The sequence below is a fragment of the Vidua macroura genome, chromosome 18 (assembly GCF_024509145.1).
Source record: "Vidua macroura isolate BioBank_ID:100142 chromosome 18, ASM2450914v1, whole genome shotgun sequence".
Classification (NCBI taxonomy): domain Eukaryota; kingdom Metazoa; phylum Chordata; class Aves; order Passeriformes; family Viduidae; genus Vidua; species Vidua macroura.
In genome coordinates this window covers 3,573,716-3,595,316 of record NC_071588.1, presented here as the reverse complement: position 1 = coordinate 3,595,316, position 21,601 = coordinate 3,573,716, and the positions used below count along the sequence as shown (strand labels likewise).

Below are 21,601 nucleotides of genomic sequence, written 5' to 3'. Positions count from 1 at the left end.
CGCGGGCGGCTCTGACCGGGCACCGCGGGCGGCGGGCAGCGAGCCCGGAGGGAGCCCCGAGAGCTCCGCGGGCAGCGGGGAGCTGGCACAGCCCCCCTCGGGGGGGCGGGGAGGGTGGCGCGGAAGGCGGGGGCGCTGCCGGCGAGCCCGGCCGTGAGGGGCAGCGCGTGGGCCGTGAGGGGCAGCGAGGGCGGGTGAACCGCAGCCGCAGCCGGAGGGACGAGGCTCCGCGGCGGGCAGGGCTCGGAGCAGCGGCGGCGCGGGCCGGCGGGCAGGGGAAGGAAGGCTGGCGCCCTGCGGCTGGCGCTCGGCGGGCAGGAGGCGGCTGCGCCGGTGGCTCCCCGCGTTCCTGGCGCTCGGCTGCTGGGCGCCCCACGCCATGTTCTCGGTGCTCTCCTACGGCAGGCTGGTGGCGCGGGCGGTCCTGGGCGGCCTCTCGCAGACGGACTCCCGCGACTACAGCCTGGTGACGGCCAGCTGTGGCTTCGGCAAAGATTTCCGCAAGGGCATCCTCAAGAAAGGCATGTGCTACGGGGATGACGCCTGCTTCGTGGCGCGGCACCGCACCGCGGATGTGCTGGGTAAGTGGCCGGGCCGGGGGCTGAGGTGGCTTCGGCCTCGCGGTGTGACCCTGTGACCCTCCTCCTCCTTCCCGGAGCTGCACATGGCGAGCGGCTCAACCCCCGGTCTCAGACAAAGGAGCCGGTTCTGCCTGTCAGTGTCACCATGAGTTCGCTCTTTTAGCTTCCCAAGGAAGCTCTCGGGCTCTTTGTTGCAGCTGTGCCCGCCTTTGACATGGGGGGTTGTGTGTGCCGGGTGTCCGGGCCCAGTCTGGGCGTTTCACCTGTGGGTGCCTGTAAGGCCTGCTGGCTCCAAAACTCAGGGAAACAGTTCCCAGTGCGTTTCAGTTTCTGTCTTTCTTTAAAACCTGAGCCCCGTGTACATGCATTGCATTTAAACAGACAAGATCACTTGAACAGGCACTTCCTGATTTTAAGGCGTGCAATGTCCTTGTCAAGTGAAAGGCAGAGTGACATTGAGACTGGAATCAAATGTCAAGCTTCAGTTTCGTTGTTTGTTCTGGCCTGATTGCACTCTCTGGTTTAGAATCACTGGCGAAATGAATCTTAAGGGTTCAAATTTTAGAAGTAGTGAATAATTACGGATAATCAGTAGAATCTTCAGACTATGACCAACATTGCTTTTGACAGTGCTTTGACCTTTCTCTTGTGTACTCAAGGTTGAATTTGGCAGCCTGATACTCTGCACAAGTTAGTCGTGGTGTAACTACCAGAAGCAAATTTTTACCAAAACTTTGACACTTAAAAAAAAGCTTCCTCCTCCCTGCCCCTGTCCGTGGTTTTGGTGGGGTTTCTTTTGTTGTTATTGTTTTTGCATTTATTTATTTTAAACCGGTGGGGTTGCGCTGTGCTGTATCATGCTGTGGAAGTGGTTGGTGGTTCCTCTGTTTGACGCTGTCATTGTAACTTGGTTGCCATTTAACAAAGCCGAGAGGTTTTCCTCAGGAAGCTGCAAGTTGGTGCTAGGTAACAGTTATTGCTGCTTATTCTCAAAGAAGCTGTTACTGTAAGAGTGATGCCAGAGCTCTCAAGATGTGGAAGGTTGGTGGGTGCATTTTAGACACTCATCATCTTCTCTGTGGTGCCTCTTCCAGATAAACTTTTTGGGATTAGAATTAGCTGTTGGACACCCTTCCTTTAGCATGTGACTAACCCTGGCTGCCTTTAAAGTTCATGCTAGACAGCACTGATAAATAACTGAGCAATTGGTGTTTGCCCTTAAGAGAAATGCAGGATCTCCTGTACTTTGAAGTGAGCTCTCTGTGTGGGGAAGAGACAGATTTAGCCCTATTTGATTATTGTTAGGGGGTTTTGGCCATATTTGGTGATTACTCTATGTGGACCTACAGTTTGTCTTGTGTTCCTGCTGGAATCAACAGAGAGTTGCATTTCTAAGTTGGTCTTTGCATTAATTTTCATGGTAACTTGGAAACAAACAAACTGTCCTCAGAATTGTAGCTCCACTTAAGGATCAAACAGCAAAGAGGGCAGCAGACCCAGGATGTCTTAAGTACCAAGAAGCAAATAATTTAAATAGAAAACCTGTTGGTTTGTTTGATTTTGGGATTTCTCCCGTGGTAAAGCTATTTTTATGTCAGTTCTTTGTTGCTTTTTTAATATACATACTGAAAACCCAAAATCTCTGTACTTCCTGCAAAACCAGCAATGTTCAGGTGGGTTTTGATGCTTCTAACTTGATGCTCTTTCATCTTCATCTGTAGCTCTTAGGTTTACAGACATGGGAGTTTTCTCCCAGTTTCTGTTGCTGGCATCATCTCTCTACTCTCTCAATCAGTCCTTTTGCTCTGCTGCAGAGACAGTTTCAGCACCACCAGTGTTTTCCTGCCCTCAAACCCATCACAAATCTGAGGTTCCCTCATGATTTTTTTTAAGACCCTCATAAATTTTGTGCTACCTCAGTACCTATCTCTGCACCTCAACAAAACTGCCTGAGCTGCACTGTTGGGTTTCAAACTTAATTTTTTTGACATTTAAGGAAGAGCTTCACATGATTTGAGCCAAAGTGAACACTTGACATGGTAAATTTCAAGTGTATCACTTGGAGTGAGTAGTCTTCAGTGACAAAGCCAGGGCAGATAATTAATGTAACATTCCTCTGTGCCAGTGTTTTCTAGAACCAGTGTACGATGGAAAGCCTGCCTGTGTGGGATGGATTGGGTGTGGTGGAGCAGTAAAAGAACTACTCCCAGCCGTTTGGCATGAGTGCTTGGGGATTCATTTTCTTAGGTCAAACAAGAGTTGACTTGGCAGTGTGTTTATAGCAGAATCAAAATGCTAAACACTTCTTTTGTTGTATGTGTGCTGTATAGTTCAAAGGCTGAATGTTTAACAGTGTCTTCTAGTCTGAGCTTTTATCCTTTCACAGTAAGATCAGCAGAAGGCTGATGAAGATTCAGGTTCTTTCAGTCCTCCCATAGTTGTTCAAGGCTTGATAAGGCCTGTTAGTGGTGTACTTGAATCCTTGAGGGTTTGTCTCTCATTTTTGCTTTTGTCTGGAACATAATTGTCAATTTTGCGTGTTTTCTTCCTATTCTGAGCACGGGGAGAAAAGAGAAGCTCAGAACATGAGTTTTTCCTTAGGGATTACCCTAAGGAAAGGAAATGGCTTTACTGCTAATGTTAATCTCTAGAGCGTTACAATTCAGGCCCGTGTTTCCTTTCTCTGCTGCTTGTACCACGATGTACTTTTCTCTTCATTCATTGCCAGTGTCTTGGGTGCTCAGATCCTCAGAATATTGAAATCTCTCACAGAGGTTTGGGAGATGTTCTGTACTGCTTAATGTGTGATGCCTTTGGAACTTTTGAGGTCAGAAATACTGGTTTTTTTCAAAGCTGAAAACCAAAACTCTGACACCTCTGTTTTTTCTCATTAGCATGCAAGTAGGATTTTTACTACACAGGGAACAAGCCAAATTTTAAACAGTTTTACACTCGTTTCACTGAATTACCAAAAGTAGAAGTTAAAGCCAAGGTTTTCACCTCTAGAAATTTTGAAGTGTCACATGCTAGTGATAGTTTTTTTCCTTAATTTCGGGATCTGCCTTTTCTTGCTTGTTCTGGCCTTATCAGGCTCCCGATGTCTTTGCTCGTTTTTTATGGATTTTCCAAGCTGTTGTGTGACTCATTATTGAAACATTGCAGCAGCCAATGCGCATCCCGTGACAGCATCACTTATACAATGCCTGTGCTGGGTACAAGTTCGGGTGCAGCCAGGGTGACTTGACTCTTCCAAACTATTTCTGTCCCCTGGAGTAAGGAAAAACTGTCTGGCAGCAGGAAACTGGTTGTTCACTGCAGAGTTAAAATTTGACAATTGTTCTATTTGCTGCAAATCTTTGATTTTTAGTTTTTGTGGGGAGGAGAGTGTCTGGGTGCTGCAGGGCAGCTACTCTAAAGTGAAAGGAAGTGCACTTGGTTTGAAAATTTTATCAGCAGCCTGCATAGGAGGTAGGTAAAACTGCAGAGTGACAAAGCTCTGGAATATTGTTAGTGTCACTTGTCATAAGGAAAAGTAAACTTCAGCACCTAAAAGGATTTGTAAATGAAATGTCAAGGTTGTTCTGGCAGCTGTGGAGGAGGGAGGGATCCTACCTTGGAAGCCTGAAGGTTATAGAGGACTATGCTAAGTGGTTTATTTGGTATCATACCTATTAAAGAGATTGCTGCCTTATCACAGCTTATCACACTAAAGGAGTCAAGCATCGCCCAACTCCCTTGGAGTCACCTTTCACCTACTGCATGTGAGAGCTCAGGGAGCCTGAGAGGCAGAGATCAGAGATCTGCAGAGCTGCACACGTGCCTTAGTTTGTAACAGGTCACAGGAAGTTTTCTGTTTGACATGGGAGCGTCAGTGCTGGCATTTGTAGGGAAACTACAGACTGAGAACCACCCCATTAACAATCACTGGCTGACTTTTGTGTCAGCAGAGCTGCTCTGGAGCAGCACTGAATGTGACCTCTGAGAATGAAACTTATATCTGGTCATTCTCCCATCCCACAGTTTCTGCAAGGACACTGCACACAAGTATTGAGGTCAGAATTTCCAGCTGAACACTAGTTTTAACTGCAATGCTATTGATGCTTCTTGATGGCAGCCAGTTTTCCATTCATACACAGATCTTGGCCTGAAGGAAGAGCAGGTTCTGTCAGAAATCAGAGGGAAATAAGGAAAGCTGAGCACAGTGCAGGAGGAGAGGGTTAATCATACCTGTGCATTGGAAAAATCTCCTGCTCTTTGCTCTGGTTCATCCATGCTGTGAATACTGAGCCTGAGATGGGTCAGGCTGGCAGGGATTTATTTCAGTGTCTGCCCCCAGTACCTGTCCTTCCTCAGCAGTTCCACAGTCACTGAGAAATTAGGTAGTTGTAACTAGGGATTTTTTTTATAAAGCCTGCAGAAATAATTTATAGTTCAGTGTTCTCCTGGAACTCCCCAAATGCACTGAGTGTTTTCTCAGGTTTCAATAAAATAGGGAGGAAATCTACCTGGTAAAAATCTGCTTCAGAAACAGGTGTGCTGTAGTAGGAGGGGAAAATAGATATAAGGAACTGTTGCTTTCTTCTGGGAGTAGACTCACAACTTAATGTTTCTAGTTCCATGTTTCTCCTTCAGTTTGTTCCTCAAGATCATTGCTCACTTTGCCTTTGCTTTTTGCTCCTTGTTGTCACTTACCCAGTTACTCTTCCAGAACCTTTCTGTTTCATGCAAGGGTAGTTTAAATTTTACTGTAACAGTGTGAATAAGTAACCTTCCCTTCTGTAACTTGTTAGCAGTCACACACCATCTCTCCTTAGGGATTTGTATTTAACTGGGTTATTTCTTTGTCAAAATCTCGAGAGGAGTAGACACCCTTTGGCTCTAACAGATCCAGGGAAACTGCTGAGGGTCAGTGCTGGCTTTGAGCATTGGGCTTGGTTTAGATGGAGAACCTGTCTAGGTGTGTGATTTATCCCACCACAGATAAAATGATAAGATTCTTGTTTTATCAGAGTTCTGACGTTGACAAATACTAGGTGCTATATTTCAAACTTGTGTGGTGCAACTCATTGCACTTTTTTACCATTTTAGCCTCCATATTTGATGCAAAATTCAGTTATAAATATATCCTTTTGATGTTCTTTTACCAGTGATTCATTGCTATTTCAGGTAGGGATCTCAAGAAATTGAAAGTTCAGTAGGATGTGCGGAGTGCCTTAGAAAGTTAATTGTGGTTGCATGCAAAAGCAGCTCCTGCTGAGACATTTGTGCCTGCCTGCTGCTTCTGTGTGTGATTTTTATTCTTGGCTGATGCAATATTTCAAAATATCCAACTCTCAAGAGTTTTGGGACAAGGTGGTACTTTTGGACTCCGACCATGGGCAGGTTAATTTGCCAGCTAACCAGACCTGCCCCTCATAACATTATTTATATTAAACAGGGTTTGATCAGTATCAGGGCTTTGTTATGAACTTTCAGGCTGTTTAGTTTATATTTGCTGTGAGCCAGGCAGAACACCTGGATCTCACTCACACAAGTGAGTGGTGAAAAGCAGATATTGCTGCTTTCAGCATTGGCTGGTTTTCCTTGGGCTTCTGCAGGGAACTCATGTGCTGGCAGGCAGAACAACTTCACATTTGCATTTCAGCTGGTATCTTATCCCAGGTGCTTTTACCATTTTGAAATCAACTTTAACAAGTTTCACTGCCAGCATCTTCCCTGGCTCAGTTTCAGTGCTGCAGCATCAGTCATTTGTGCTTTGTCTTGTAGCTGCCTGACAGGTGTTTCTCTGAAAGAGATTTTGATATTCTGACTCTTTGAGGAGTTGGAAAAAGTCAGTTTTTGAATTGACACATGCAGCAAGTATTTTATCTGGCAGGCATATTTCTGTATTTTCCAGCGAAGGCAATGTAGTGGAGTGTTAACTCAGATTCTGAAAGATCTCTGTAATACAGTTAAATACTTGAGAAGTATTTATTCTTTTGAAGTAATTTATTGTGAAATTTTCAATTGCTTTATTTACAGTGGTGGTTCATCTAGCTCCAGGCATTGCACTGTCACGTGGATGCTTGTGTAATTTCTGCATGGGCTTGAACAGGGAATAGCCACAGAAATGTTTTTTTCTATAAAATTTTCTCATTTATTGAATGGCATGAATGAAAAAAAACCCAAGGTTTGTGTATGGTTCAATTTCAGCAATTCTCAGCCATGCATTTTGTTTTAAATGTCCTGTGATTCCTAATTTATAACATGTTTAATACTAGAACTCAATGGTTTATGGCTCAAAGGAAAACCTCAGTATTTGCTGAAAAGCTAATTATTTTGAATATATACCTTATTTTTTTCTTGGATGAAAGCAAAGGTATTATGTATAAATGGAGCTTGGCATTATTCCTTGGGAGTGATCCTGCCAATAGCAACACCTTTGAATTTTCTTTTGATGACAGAGGGGAAAACCTGGTATTAATTTTAGTTTTTGTGCTTCTGGAGTTTGAAACAGTTTCACTCCTTGTTTGCTGTATATCAAATAGCACAAAGTTTACTGAAGCTTTATTCTCATTTACATTTCATCTATTTCAGTAGCAGTTTACTCAAACTGTTTCAAAGTCACATATTCCTTTCCCAGGTGAAGCTGTTCAGTCTACAGAGATTGCAGAACATGAAGATGCTGGGTTTATTTTAAAACTGTATTTAAGGTTGGACAGGCTGATTAAAGGTCTTGGGCCCAAACCTTTACAAAGCCCCACCTTTTCCATTTGGGGCAAAGCCAAGAAATAGAGTTGGTAGCTGCTGGGGGGTTGTGGAGGTGTCACTGAAAGGAGCCCCAGGGCTGCTCCTGAATGCAGTGCTTGTGTCAGCCTGGGGTGGAGTGGGGAGACAGGAGAGCTGTCCTGGTGCTTTGGGAGATGTGGGCCAGAAGTGCTGTAGCTGTATTTCCCCCTCTTGGGGATTGAAAGGTCTTTTGGTGGCTGTGCTGTCCTGTCATGTTTGCAGAATTGAGTGATTACTGTTTGTGGGATCAGACTGTCTGTCCTCTCAGGTGTGGTACCAAGCAGAGCCAGGGAGCTGCTGGGGGATGTCTAGAGGGTGATTGCTTTGGAAGGCACTGGCAGAACCTACTTAAAGCTGTTTATAGCTTGCAAAAAGCAGACAGGAAGGCAGACAGGCAAAGGCAGTGCATGGCTCAGGACAGAGTATGAAGGGTGCTGCCATGATTACAGATTCACATTTCCTGCCTGGAGTAAGAAATGAACAAAGCAAGGCAGATGGCGTTCTCATTTTTCCTTTAAAAATTGAATAGGTTTTGATAATTGACCTTCTCAGGTGCTTGCTGTGGTGGCTTTCTGGTACTCTGTGCTAAAGCTGCAGTGTTTGTGTTTCAGTGTTTCCCAAACTGATGTAAAAGGATTTTCTGGATTGCTTAAGGGAACTCCGTAACTCCTGCCGAGCTTTCTTTGCAACCACCTTGGAAGCCAAGAGCTCTGGGCAGCATTTGTCAAACATCTTTTCATTGCATTAACCCTGTTGTCAGTGAAGCAGTGCAGAAATACATCTGGACTGTGTTCATTTTAAAGGGCAGGGGAAAAAATATTTATCTGGTAACTTCACATAAAGCACCATCATTAACCTGAAGCTGAGTTTCTGTTTCAAGTTCCAGATCTAGAACCTTTCCTTTATGATCTCTTAAGTCTAGACTTGTCTGTGTGGCAGCAGAAAGCAAAGGGTTAATCCAGTATTAACCTGAGGTTGTGAGACCTGTAAGGGAGAGGATTAATCTGTTCTTGAGGAATCTAGAAAAGTAATTTCTGAGACTGCCGGGTGCTTTTGCATGAGCTTCTTCCTGGGGACTGCTCAAAGAGGTGAATGCAGGGATCTGCATTCCTGTAACATTCTTCTGAGAAAGCAGAGGGACAAAGCAGGTGTCTAAAAGGTTGTGCACTATTTTAGGGAGAAATCTGATTAATGTTGATAGGCTGTTCAGAATCTGGCCATAACCTCCTGTCAGATTATAGTTCACGCCAAGGTCGGCTCTGAACCTTCCATCTCAGTTTCAGACCGTGTCCCATGTGAAGGGCGTTTGGAGATGAGGAAATTGAGTTTTATCTTCTCACTCACATTTTCATGCCTTTGATAACAGCAGAGTTTTTTTTTCCTGAGGAGACTGTCCTTCAGCAGAATCTGAGCACTGAAATTCACTTTTTGTGCTTTTATCATGAACCTATTTCAACTTTACTACGTTTTGGAAATCTCTGCTTGAAATGGTTTGTTCCATGCTGAGGATCAAAAAGATTTTGGGAAAAATTTCCACATAGTAACATTCTAATCTCAAATAATACCTTCAGCAGTATTTTGCTTTTATCATTTAGACAACTGGAAGAAGTTCAAAGTTCTTGAACCAAATGACCTGCAGAAAATGTGCTGCTCACCTCCCTCTGATCACCCCCTTTCCATGACCACAGTCACTGTTTTCCCTGTTGCTTAGAAGCTTCCCAGGTTTTGGTGAATTGGTCTAATTTTCTGATATCCAGGTTATTTTGAATAACTGAAAATTCTCTGGATCATAGTCAGTTTTCATTCTCTTGCTTGGCTGAAGCTGTAAGCAACAAACTCTTCTTGAAAGGGCTAGGTCCCAGCATTGTGTTGGTTACATGGATTTTGGAAAACACTTGTAAAATGGAGATTTATTTTCTACAGAAATAGAGAATACCAAATAGAAATCACTGTCCTTCATATGAGGAGGTCATCTGAGGAAAAACTGTGCTGCTGAATAGCAGGAAGAGTTTCTGTGTCATTTCTGTACTAAAGTGGTGACCTTCACTTTTAAAATTAATAAAATCTCTTCCTTTTTAATGGACTGATGAGAGGTTAATGGGATTGAATCTGCATCTTACCCCAAATATCCCATTATTTTTTCTCTAGTGGAGTCAGCCTTCTCATTCTCAGCATTAGACTTTTACCTTCCTTTCAGCAATTCAGATTATATTTGGAGATTTGTCCGGGAGCTGATATCAGAAGTTATCTTTAAAATACGCAGAAATTTATTTGTTAATCAAAAATGTTTTCCAGGCAAGTGCCATGTCCTACATTTTAGTTACTAATTATCAGAAGTGATGCAAAAAATGAAACCCCTTGTTTTGGAAGCCATTTGTGTTGAGGTAACTTTGGTTTTGTGTTTCCTTGCAGGGGTGGCAGATGGTGTTGGTGGCTGGAGAGACTACGGGGTGGACCCTTCTCAGTTCTCAGGGACTCTCATGCGGACGTGTGAACGTTTAGTAAAAGAAGGACGGTTTGTTCCAAGCAATCCTGTTGGAATTCTCACCGCGGGCTATTGTGAGCTGCTGCAGAACAAAGTACCTTTGCTTGGTAAGACACCAAAAATATGTCAGTTCAATCTGGGTTGTGTGTTACACATGGGCTTACTGAAGGGTGCTTGGATCTCTTGTCATTGTCTGCAGCAAATTTGCAGGCAGTTAACTTCTCTTAATTAACTGAAAACGTAGAAATGCAGTCGCCTTGGTGGCACCCTTATTTTCTCTAAAACTGTTTTAATTAATTTAGTAATGCAGGGAGTGTTGATGTGTGTGTATTTATATATAAAAAAAAGGCTTTCTGTGGGAAGGGTGAATTCGCCAGAGTTTGCAGAGCGAGTTCTGCAGTGGAACACATTGCACATGTGCTCACTCTGTATTTTATATGTATAAATAACTGTTCTCTGCTGAAAACTCTTCGTGGTACTGGTTATGGCTTTCTGCTTCAGCTATGCAAGGAGAAATATTTTCTGAGGATAATTGGATGTAGTTCTGCTCATTTCTGGCCTTACTCTGTTCCTGTTGCCTGTTATGTCCAGTGGACTCAACCCCAGTTGGTTGACCTGAGTAGTTCATATAATACAATCTCTGGTAGCATTATTTTTATAAACTTAGTGGGGGGATTCATTACAGACCTTTCTGAAAGCCAGCTGAAGTAGATGCTTCACATATTCTGTGTCAGCATTGATGGGACACAGGACATTCAGCTGCCTGGGGACTGGGAGCAGATAGAGAGGCCACACTCAGTCTGAGCTGACAGCTCTGCCAAGGGGACACTTCTCTAAAGGACATGAGACCTCTTCTGCTCCAAGAAAGCGTTTGCCCTGCACGAAATGCACGCAGCTCACCTAACCTTAAGCTCCTGTGCCAGAGCAGTGCAGTGGGAGCTATATTTAACTTGTCTGCTGAGCTGGGAGCAGATGTTCTCGCATTATACACCCAAAGAATAGGTTGGAACCTCAGGAGTGACCTTAAGTGTCATGAAAATAGCAGTGGTCAGTAATTACATTAGGATTTGGGGTGTTGAATGGTGCTTATTTGTGCAAAGCAGGTGTAGCTGCAAGTGAGCTCCAAAGTGGGGCACTGGCAGGAGCTCTCCCTGTGCCTTTGGAGACGGGGCTGGGCTTGACCTTTGCAGTGCTGAAAAGCAGCGTGTGCTGAGTCACAAGATCTGAATTCCACACATGGCCTCCTGGTTACACTCTGCTAATAGAGTTAGAATTTGAAACTAATGATCCTTAGTGTTTCTCCTTTAACTGAGAACAGTATTTTTAGAAGGAGGAATAAAGCCCTGGAATTACCACAGCAATGAGCATTTAGAATTTATTTAAAATGAAGGGACAGGAGAAGACTTCATTAAGGAGGATTCATTGGGCAATAACTTCTCCTTGCTGTTGTGCTTTAAGCCTGGATACTTAGTTCGTCAGGATTGAATGCAGCAAATAATGTAAAATAAAACTGAAATGGGAGGAAACTGTGCTATTTATTTAATCACTTTTGTGTTGCAGCACAGTTTTGGACACTGTCACATGGAAAATAGGATTTTTTTCCAGAGATACTGCTTTGACTTAACATTCATTAAGGATGGAGAAGGCCCTGTGCATTCACTAGGGAACAGATTCAGGGCAAGTGCATTGCAGGGAACTCTCTGTATTAGAAAGGGAATTTGTCTGGAACAGGCAATGCCTGGAGCCAGCTGGACTTCTGCACTAGCAAGCCTGATCCTAAGCTTTGCTTACTGCAAGCTTGTGGTCTGCCCAGCATGGAGCTGTGCTTGGAAAATCCTGCTGGAAGAACATGAGGGTAGAAGGTGAAGAGAGTTCACGAGCTGGTGATACGGGGCAGAAGTGCTGTAGCTGTATTTCCCCCTCTTGGGGATTGAAAGGTCTTTTGGTGGCTGTGCTGTCCTCTCCTGTTTGCAGAGTTGAGTGATTACTGTTTGTTGTGAAGGTCTTTGGGTTTCTTTGCAATACAGCATTTTTGTGGCTTGCAACCAAGCACAGTTGGTGGCTACTTCCCAGTGAATGAATGGAGAATTTCTCAGTGCCCTCAAGCATGGCTGGGATAGTTCCAAGCCCAGTTGACATCATGTTTCTGCTATTACTTTAATTTGGAACTGTATTTGTCTCTGAAACATTTGTTTTCTTAAACTTGTAGAGTTGGTGTCCTGAAGATGTGACAGGATTATTATTTTTGAACCTGAAGCAAGCTCTGCAGAGCCGGGCTGGGAGGAAAAGCATTTCATGTTCTGAGCAGAGAAATGCAGCAGGACCTAATACTTAATTGCAAACAGTTCTTTACTTGGTGTGGTTTATTTACAGCTGATGAGTGAAACTGTGTGGAGAGCTCCTAGCATTGTATGGATGCTACTAGAATTCTATTATCTCCATGATTTTGGAATTTCAGTATTTTATGTGAGTTCTGTAAATCCGGTCCTATAGCAGAATGTGCTGACATATGTTGGGATGGAAAACTGTAAATAAAGCCAAACAAAACAGGTATTTGTCAGCATAATGTGTTTACCAAAATCAAAGCAGGAAGAGTAAATTCTACAAAAAAATCATAGCTTGTATTGCAAAGATTTCTAGCATTTTGCTGGTTTTATTTTATATTAATTCTGACATTGTTGAGTATTTCCATTTCTCCTAAGCTTTAAGCTTTGATGAATGTTGTAATAATTGAACTGTTGATCAGATCAGTGAGAGAACAAGCAGTTTCTGAAGGGCTGACTGCAGTCCCTGTGTTTGCAGGGAGCAGCACAGCTTGTATAGTAGTCCTGGACAGATCAAGTCATCGTTTACATACAGCCAACTTGGGAGATTCTGGATTTTTGGTAGTCAGAGGTGGAGAAGTCGTCCATCGATCCGACGAGCAGCAGCATTACTTCAACACTCCCTTCCAACTGTCAATAGCTCCACCAGAAGCAGAAGGAGTTGTCTTAAGTGACAGGTAAGAGGGAAGAGGAACTTCAGTTTTTAACCTGTACATGTGACCAACTCCCAAAAAGCTGTGATTTTGCTGCTGTGGGGCTCTTCTGTACCTCATAGGATATAAACACGTATCCAGTCAGGTCCTGCACCTTCCACTCTCCCTCTTTGGATAACATGAACATTTCTCACCTTGTACTTAACTTTGTACCTGTTGCACAGTCTGAATTTATTGGTCTGTTCGTGGTGGCATATTCCCATGGCCAAGGGCTTGTTCTGATCCATGGAAAGATGTCACCCACTATAGCTGGAGTGTGGACAAGTGGCTGGGCTTCCCAGCAGAGCTTTGGTTCCAATCCCTGCCTGTGCTCCCTTGGGACTGTTTGGAGTAGCTAATTTAGATATCTTGGCACCGAGGTTGCAAGTGCTTGAAGAATAGAGCAGAGGGACATGTGACTGTAACTTGTGTTTCCAACTTGCTGTTTCCAGCAGCATATTGTATTTGACCAAAACCAGCAAAAAAACTGTTTGGCAGGACACCAAGCTGGGAATGAGAGTATGAGGAAAGGACAATCTGTTCACAGAAATGAGTTGTTTCAAAGGCAGGCTTGTTCTTGTGTCTTCCCTTAGGAATGTCAGGCTGATCCATCCTGACTTTGTGAATGTAATATGAAAGAAACTCAAAAATAAACAGCTTTCAAATATGTGTTAAAATTCAGTTTTCAAAATGTCTCACTCATTAAAGTGATATCCCTCATCTGAACATAGAGAGGTGGTAACAAGATCTTCAAAGAATGGCCATGGAATAAAGGGAATGCAGTAGGCAGCTGAAGTGTTGGACTCAATGTGCTTGAGTCTTTTCCAGCCTTAATGATTCTATGCAGTATCAGGGCTGATGCGGTAAAAATTGAGACTTTAATCCAAAATAGCTCTTTTTGAAAGTGTTGGTTAAGCTGTTGAAACTCCTGACTGACCATTCTTGTGTGTGGTTTAATTTCTTCATCCTGCAACTGCTGAGAGGAAGCCAGGGTAAGACTCTGAAATTAGAACCCTTCAGTAATCCAAGCTCTTTGTTAGACTAAAATTAAATAATCCCTTGAAATTCCAGAGCTGTAAAAAATCTTTAATTTTTCTGAAATTCTCTGTCATCCGTAGGAAGATGATAAAAACAAAAAGCAGAAGGATAATTGATTATGTCCAGTGGAAGTCAGGGAAGCCAAGTAATCTGAGTCATCCAGTAATAAGGAAAGCACAAGATAAATGTGCTCCCACACTTCAGCTCTGAATCATGATTACAGCTTTCTGGCTGGTTCCTGCACTGTTCCTGACGTTAATTAGTACTCATGCTCCTTGTCGAAACGCTTCTCCTGTCCTTTTTTATTTGTTGTCCCAGTTCAGTGATGAATTTGGCTATATATGGGCATAGGCAGGCAATCTTAACTCCATCAGCCTTCCTGAAGCTACACATCAGTTGAGCAAAGCAGCTCCTCTGTGTTTTGGCAGAGCCCAGTGGCCTGGGATGCAGCGATTTCTCCTTTTTACAGATCCCTGAAGAGTCTTTAAAAATGAAAGGTTTGTTGTTATGTTGCTTCTGAGAATCAGATTTTGCAGCAATATTCATGCCCAAACTGGGTGTTTTCTCCTCTTGGTGTTGTGTAATGTGTTAGACACAAGCATTCCAAAAGACTCTGGTCTCCTGGTAGTGATTTCCAGACATGTTTTGTATTCCATGGAATTAGAAAGTGATTCAGAATCCTGAAGTGTTTGGGCCAGGCCTGTTGTGAATTGTTCTTTCAAGTATCACTCTCACATCTTCAAGATGAGCAGAAGGGAGCCCTGAGCTGCCATTCTCCTTACTGGTTTCCTTGGAGACACACTCCTGAAACAGATTAGCTTGCAGGATTGTTCATGTGGGAATTTTAAGTGCAAATCCTGGGTGTGGGAGCTGGAATAGGACCTGTTTGCAGTCCCAGGGCCTGTGGTGGGGCTTTCCTGACAGCCCATGCTGGTGCTAAAGCTCCACAGTGAGTGATTATTCCTTTTCCTTGCACAAACCCCCAAAGAGCAGTGAAGAGCAGGGGCTGTGGATGTGCTGTTGGAGGTTCTTTGGGGGCTTTGTGAGGGCTGGAGTCCTTTAACCTGTGTCCATCCCCAGCCCCGAGGCTGCTGACAGCACGTCCTTCGATGTCCAGCTTGGGGACATCATCCTGACCGCCACAGACGGACTGTTTGACAACATGCCCGACTACATGATCCTGCAGGAGCTGAAAAAGCTGAAGGTGAGTGTGTCTGTTCTCAAGCCCTCACATATTTTGTGCTGGCTGAATCTTTATAGTTACTTCCTTTACTTCTGAAACCTTTGTGTTTTATATAGAAACCCCACCACAAAGCGCTGTATCATTAAAAGGCTTTTCAGGTAATATCCCATGTGAGCAGTGCAAGGGACATTGAGCCCAGAGGGCTTTCTCTTGGATCTGTCTGCATCCAGGCTGAATCCAGAAGCAGCAGCTTGGGCATAAATTCCCAAATAACAGCTGGTTCCACGTCAGTAACCGGTGAGGGAGGGAGAGGAGGAGGGGAAGGGAAGGAGGAGATAGCAGGTGCTGCCTTTGGCCACACACTGCACCTGCAGGTTGGAGATGATACACAGGAAAGCAGAGAGGCCTCTCCTGGGTTACTTGAGGGTGAGCTTACACTTAAAATAACTTTCAGCTTCTCTAACCAGTAATTCTGGCATAGTATGGGCTGTCTGAATTGTGGGTTGCACATGCTTGAAAATCTTCAGTGTTCTGTAAAAAAAAAAAAAAAAAATCCTGTCAATTTTTCCACATTAATGACCACAAATGTTCTTTTTAAATAGTAAGAATACATGAAAATATTTTAACTTGGCTGAGAACATTTAGCTTCAGGCTATTTACTTACAGAAAGGAAAGTACACTTAAGGAGATATCAATATGTATAAACTCCTTGAGGAAACTTTTTTGCTGTGAAATGCAAATAAGAGAATTACAATGTGGTTTCAAGAGAATTTGGCCTCCTCTTATCCTGCAGCTCCACAGGTCACTAATGTCACTGGGGCTGCAGCCACCTCACATCCTTGTCTGTGCACAGAGTAAGTCTGTCCTGGCTGGCCACTGGAGTTGGAATTCCCTTGTGGAAGAAAGCTGAGCTCCACCTTTTGGTGTGTTTGGGAAAGGCACTGGAGTTCCCCAAGAGGTTCAGCCAAAAGTTAATCACATAAATGCCTGCTAATTCCCAAACCTGCGGGGAAGGCTCTTGAAATGACAAGGCATTTAAAAATGGTTACAGACAAAAAGAGCAGTGGTTGTCTGTCATGTTGGCTGGAGTGAGAAAAGCCTGGGAGGAAAGCAGCAGAACTACTTAAACAGGGAAAAAAAAAAAGTCCTTAAAATGCAGCCTGGAGAAAGTTTGTGTGCTCTCAGTGCATTTTTTTCACCTGACTTTAAAGTGCCCCTTCTCCCCAAGGGTGCTCTTGTCAGTTGGGGTGAGAGACCCAGAGCTGCAAGACTTGCACTCAAGATAAAACAAATACTTCACCAGAGCCTGCTTGGGAGGGAGGGAGGGAAGGTCCTTGCAGGGTGCCTGCAGGGACAGCTGCCAAATGCCCTGTTCCCTTCAGGTGACATAGTTTAGTCTGTTTTGAGTATTATTCTTCTAAGCTTCTAAATTCTGGAAATCCTCCAAACCCAAGTCTTGAGCCGCTGGTGGGGATTTGAGGTCTGGCTGTCCCTTGTGAAGTCCCACAGTGGTGACCCAATCTACAAAGCCTAAAGGATGGGGAAGGCTCTGTTTGCAAGGGAAGGTGATAATTAATGACTTGGCAGTGAGGGATCTCCAAACCTGACACAGATCAGCACAGAAACTTCTGTAGGCTTCTGTACAAGAATAAACTTTTTTCCTTACAAATGTAGAACTCCAACTATGAGAGCATCCAGCAGACTGCACGGAGCATTGCTGAGCAAGCCCACGAGCTGGCCTATGACCCCACGTACATGTCACCCTTTGCACAGTTTGCCTGTGACAACGGATTGAATGTCAGAGGTAAGAGCTTCTCCTCCTCCCACTGCTGCTGTCTTGGGGAGATCTTTAGCAAAGTGAAGTTCTGCTGTTCCAAAATCCTGTAGGAAAACAGAACAGTAGGAAATGTGGTTGGCAGAGGAGCACCAAGCTCGTGTGGGATTTGCCAAAGCCCCCAGGGCCTGCACTGGGCATCCTGGGCCCAGCAGAGCAGGAGCCTCCTGTGGGGAAGCAGCTGGAGCACAGAGAACACAGCACCCCGATTGTTCTATTTTTAATGTAATCTGTGCATTCCTGCCCCAGGAGTCCTGCCTGAGATGAGTTCTCCAGTACTCCTGTACAAGACTTGTTGCTTGGATTCGGGTGTGTGGGTGGTTGTGTGTGAGGGTAGTTTTTTGTTTGGGTTTTTTTTTAAGGTCTCTTCTTACTGCTGTGTTTCAGCTGAGGTTCTGCCCACTCTTTGGTAGATTTGGGATGGGTTTTTTTGCTTGAAATTTGCAACCCTTGTATCATTGCTATCCCCATACTGAGCTCTCTGTTGGTTCCACTTCTGTGTTTTAGAAAGGTACTGGCAAAACAGCTGGCAGAGCTCAGAGCCCGAGCAAGCACCTTTCTTCTAACAATTTTTTACCTTTAAATAAGTAAATAAAATCCTGCCAGTAAATTTGTTCTCATCTCTGTATCAGAAGGGCAGGATTTCCTGCAAAAACCTTAAGCCCCTTTCCTGAGGTAACAGCTGTCACACTTGGGCTCTGTGTTGCTCCAAGCTCAGTCACTCAGTAGTGAGGCTGCAGATCTCCAGAGTCCAAGGGATTGGTTTGACTTCCCACATAACAAAACCTCTCTTCTGGGCCATTTCTCCAGGATTTGAGTGTGTTGCTCTGGCTGTTGAGGATTGAAAAATAACTATTAAAAATGTTAAGTAGCTTCTAGGAAGAGCTGAGTGCTGGAGAAGATGCTAAAGAGGTGTTTGATTTACAATGGAAATTCCTGAGGAGATCTGATGTCATGGTAGTTTACATGTAACAAAGTAGTGTCAGGTGTTTTGTGCAGTTATTAAAGAGTCTACTGAAAGCAGGCTTTGAGCTCTGCCAGCTACCAGCAATGTTCAAGGTTCTGACCTCCTTTTCATAGTTTGATCTCACTGGAGCTTAAAAGGAGAGCGGTTTTGTGCTTCGTTAAATGTCACTGCGCCCCTCAGTTTAGAAAGGAGGTGGAGGAGGCAGAGTTTTGTCTACTCAAACCAAGTTTTGGACACTTAAACCAGTTTAAAAAGAGCTTTCCATGGGGGATGTCACAGACCATCAGAAGACACCCCACTGTGGTTTGATGAAGTAAGAGGGTTTTTGCTTCCATTGCAGGGGGGAAACCAGACGACATCACCGTCCTTCTTTCCATCGTAGCCGAGTACACAGACTGAGGTGCTGCCGCTGTCCCAGCTCCCCGGGCCCCCCGGCCGGTTTCCTGCTGGCAGGATTGTTCCTTCCTCCCCAGCTGCTCCGGGCAGCCGGGCCTGAGCCCGGAGCCTGGCCCGAGACGCAGCTGAGGCCCTTGCTAAGAACCACTCGTATCCACTGGTCTTGGTCTGCCAGCAAGAGATGAAGAAGCTCAAGGCTTGGAGCTTGTCTCTGAGAGAGCTTAGTCCTTGTCCGGAACAGGGGAGGATCCATCCCACAGCGTTGCTGCGTTGGAGATGTGACTTTCCAAGGAGTAGGATTGGTTGGTCACCTTTCAAACTAGATCAGTAGGTAACGCCTCTGCACGAGGGCATATTACTCTATTTCCTAGGAACGTTCGCTGTTGTTGAGGGTGTGTTACAGACCCAGTTCCATAAAGCATAGTCTTGTTCCAGTGATAGCCGAGGTTTCGTGTTTCTGAGCTCCGGTTTTCAGGAGATTTATAACTGCTGTAAACATTCTGCTCTTGCCATCCATGGTGTCAGCCTTAGGAGCCTTTTCTAGTACGAGATTTCAAACAAACCTAGTTCAAGTTATATGGATGCAAATGTGTTTTGTGATTTCAGGTGCTTAACTGTGATCTTAAAAGTTCTGCAGATCATTCGTCCATAATGGGCCTGGTTCTGGATGTTTTGGCTGTGGATAATTATTATTTTTTTAAAACAAAAATTCTAGCTCAGTCTCAAACAGCCGAGCTGGCCACAGTTGAGGTCTTTCAGCTTTTGAACCCATCTCAGCGTGGGATGTTGGTAAATGCTACGGTGGGAGCACATCCTCAACTCCGAGCATCTTCACTTTGGGTAGATAATTCTGTTGTTGATATAAAACATAATTTGTGTTAATAATTGCCACTCTCGCTTGTAGAACAGAATATGCTGCACCAGTTTAAGTCCAGTTGATCCTTTCTGACTCCAGCAGGCGCCTCCTTGCTTCTGCTGCGGCAGCGGCAGCGAGTACAAAAATGGAAACTTAATGAATAATCAGCAAAGCCTACATTTCATTTTAACTAAAGTTTAGGGGTTTCAATGATCCTTAATGATGTTTACAGTTACCTAACAGCCACTTTGCAATATGACATTTCCTTTTCAATGACAGTAGCTCACGTTTGTCCCCCCTTTTCCAGCCAGCTTTCCTTTTCCTTTCCTGAGGCTCATATGAAAGCTGAGAGCTGTAAAGATATATATATTTTTGGTCAGTTTTTCATTAACTTTTTTGCTGGTAGAGAAGTATGTAGAAATAAATTAAAGCCATGTTTTTATATATAAAAAGTCGGGTAATGTTGCTGTTTAGATGAGTGCAGTTAAACTTGGTCAGTAAAGAATCTTGCCTGCTCTCAAGAGGAGATTTTTACTACCTGGTTTATTGTATTAAAACTGTTTAAGTTGGAGGTTACCTCAACTTGTTTAAAGAATTTTTGTGGACTTGTACTGTATATTTGCGTAACTATGTCAAGCTTTTATTTAAGGTCATTTAACATGTACCATGTACATGTCATTTTACTATATTTCAGTGCATCATGCTTGTAACAGGCATTTCATTTATAATAAGTGATTAATTTGGGAGCTCTTCAGTAATTTATCTGCTATTCCTCAATTGGCATAATGTTAGATATCTACTTTAAATCACCTTGTAATTACTCGTCAAAATGCCTTAACTACCCTAACTTGACCAAAATAGGATTTTGGTGAGGGTATGGGGAGGAATATATTAATGAAGAAAAATTAATTAGTTTTGCAACACACGAACAGTGAGTGGTGGAGAACTTTGCACAACCTGTCAGTCCTTGTTGTTTTTAACCTGAACAAGCTGTCTCTGGCTGTCTTGGAGGAATGTATTCACATGCAGAACAGGGCTTTGTTTCTTGTTTGGGAGGGGCCTTTCTCTCCCGACTCCGGGTGTCTTTACATTTATCCAGTATTTACTCGCACGCTTCTGGATTAGAGCAGATTTGATCAATTCTTCTTTCCCTTTGCCCTTCCCTTCAGGCGATGCCCCCGTGGCCCCGGGCTGTTCTCTGCTCTCAGCACAGTCCCCAGCCCTCCCTGGTTCCCTTCTTGGCTTTCCAGAGCTTTCCCTCAGGACGTGTGCAGGTCAGAGGGTCTGGAATTCCCGAATTCCCGCTCCTCCCTGTCTGTGTCCTCAAAGCTGTTGGCCTCATATCACACCATGACCTGTTGGGTTTTTTAAAATAAAGAACAAATTTGGGTTTTGATTTACAAATCATGTGTTTTTCCCTCACCGGGCACACCAAAGACCAGTAAAGCTTTTAGCTTTTCCATCTGTTTATAAAGCAATACTGTATTATAAAGAATTGATATTTTTATCACATGCTTGATTGTTTTGGGTTTTTTTTAAGACGTGCACTCTGAACATATCAAACCTGATTTTTTCCTATGAACTTATCGCTGTCTGCGCACAACCGATCTTTGGAGAAGGAAATGACAGGGCCCATCCTATCAAAAATAATTCCCAGCAATGCATGAAGCAGTAACACTTGCTAGGGGTTAGGTTAGTGGGAAGGTTCACGAGAGGAATGTACAAGAAAGGTGTTTGCTGAGCACGGGCTGCCTTGGAGCTGCTGCAGAGGGTTCTGGTTTGTTTTGGGAGCTGCTGGGTTGGGAGCAGGGACCTGGAGGAACAGGAGGAGCTTTGTCCCCCAGGAACCTGGGATTGCTGCAGCAGCGGCCGCAGGGATTGGGGTGGAACAGGGCGAAGATGTGGTGAATTGGAAAAGCTCTGTGGTTCCTTGCTGTTTTCCTGGCTATCTTTGGGAGAGCTGCGACATACAGTCCTAAATGTCCTTTTCAGGCTGAAAACAAAACCAAACCAAAAAAAAAATCAGATTTGGGACCAGGCAGTTACAAGTGAGTCGAGGAGAAGGGAGAGGTGAAGATCTGGCAGGGATGGGAGGGTTTAGTGATGGAATGTCCATCTCTTGGTAACATCCTTTCTCCAGGGGAAGAGCAGCTGCTGTGTGGAGAACCTGACTGTATGCAGTAGTTTCTGACAAAGATAGCTGAAACAATGAAGCAAATCTGAGTCTGTATCTGAGGATGCTTTTTCGTTGCTGTTAAAATGAGACTATCATCTGTGCTTACCCAAGAGGCAATTATGTGAATTTCATGTCTGAGGTATAACTTATGCAGGAATAGTTCTGTAAATACATTTAAATAAATTGTAAAGATATTTAATAAATATAGTATTTATACTAAAATGTGCTTTTTAAACTCAAGTTGCCTGCAAACCCTCTGTTTGTTGATGTGGGGATGTGGTTGGTGGCACAGAGGCACAGC

At 44.0% G+C, this 21,601-nt stretch overlaps 1 protein-coding gene across 1 annotated transcript; it reads left to right on the top strand.

Annotated features, from left to right (window-relative positions):
* The first annotated feature begins 209 nt into the window (after positions 1-209).
* On the top strand, positions 210-21,540 carry PPTC7 (protein phosphatase targeting COQ7). The gene is made up of 6 exons (XM_053993635.1): positions 210-581; positions 9,762-9,941; positions 12,637-12,835; positions 14,969-15,092; positions 16,746-16,875; positions 18,213-21,540. Exons 1-6 carry the CDS (start codon positions 380-382, stop codon positions 18,269-18,271), a joined length of 894 nt encoding a protein of 297 aa, XP_053849610.1. The 5' UTR covers positions 210-379; the 3' UTR covers positions 18,272-21,540.
* Positions 21,541-21,601: the final 61 nt, after the last annotated feature.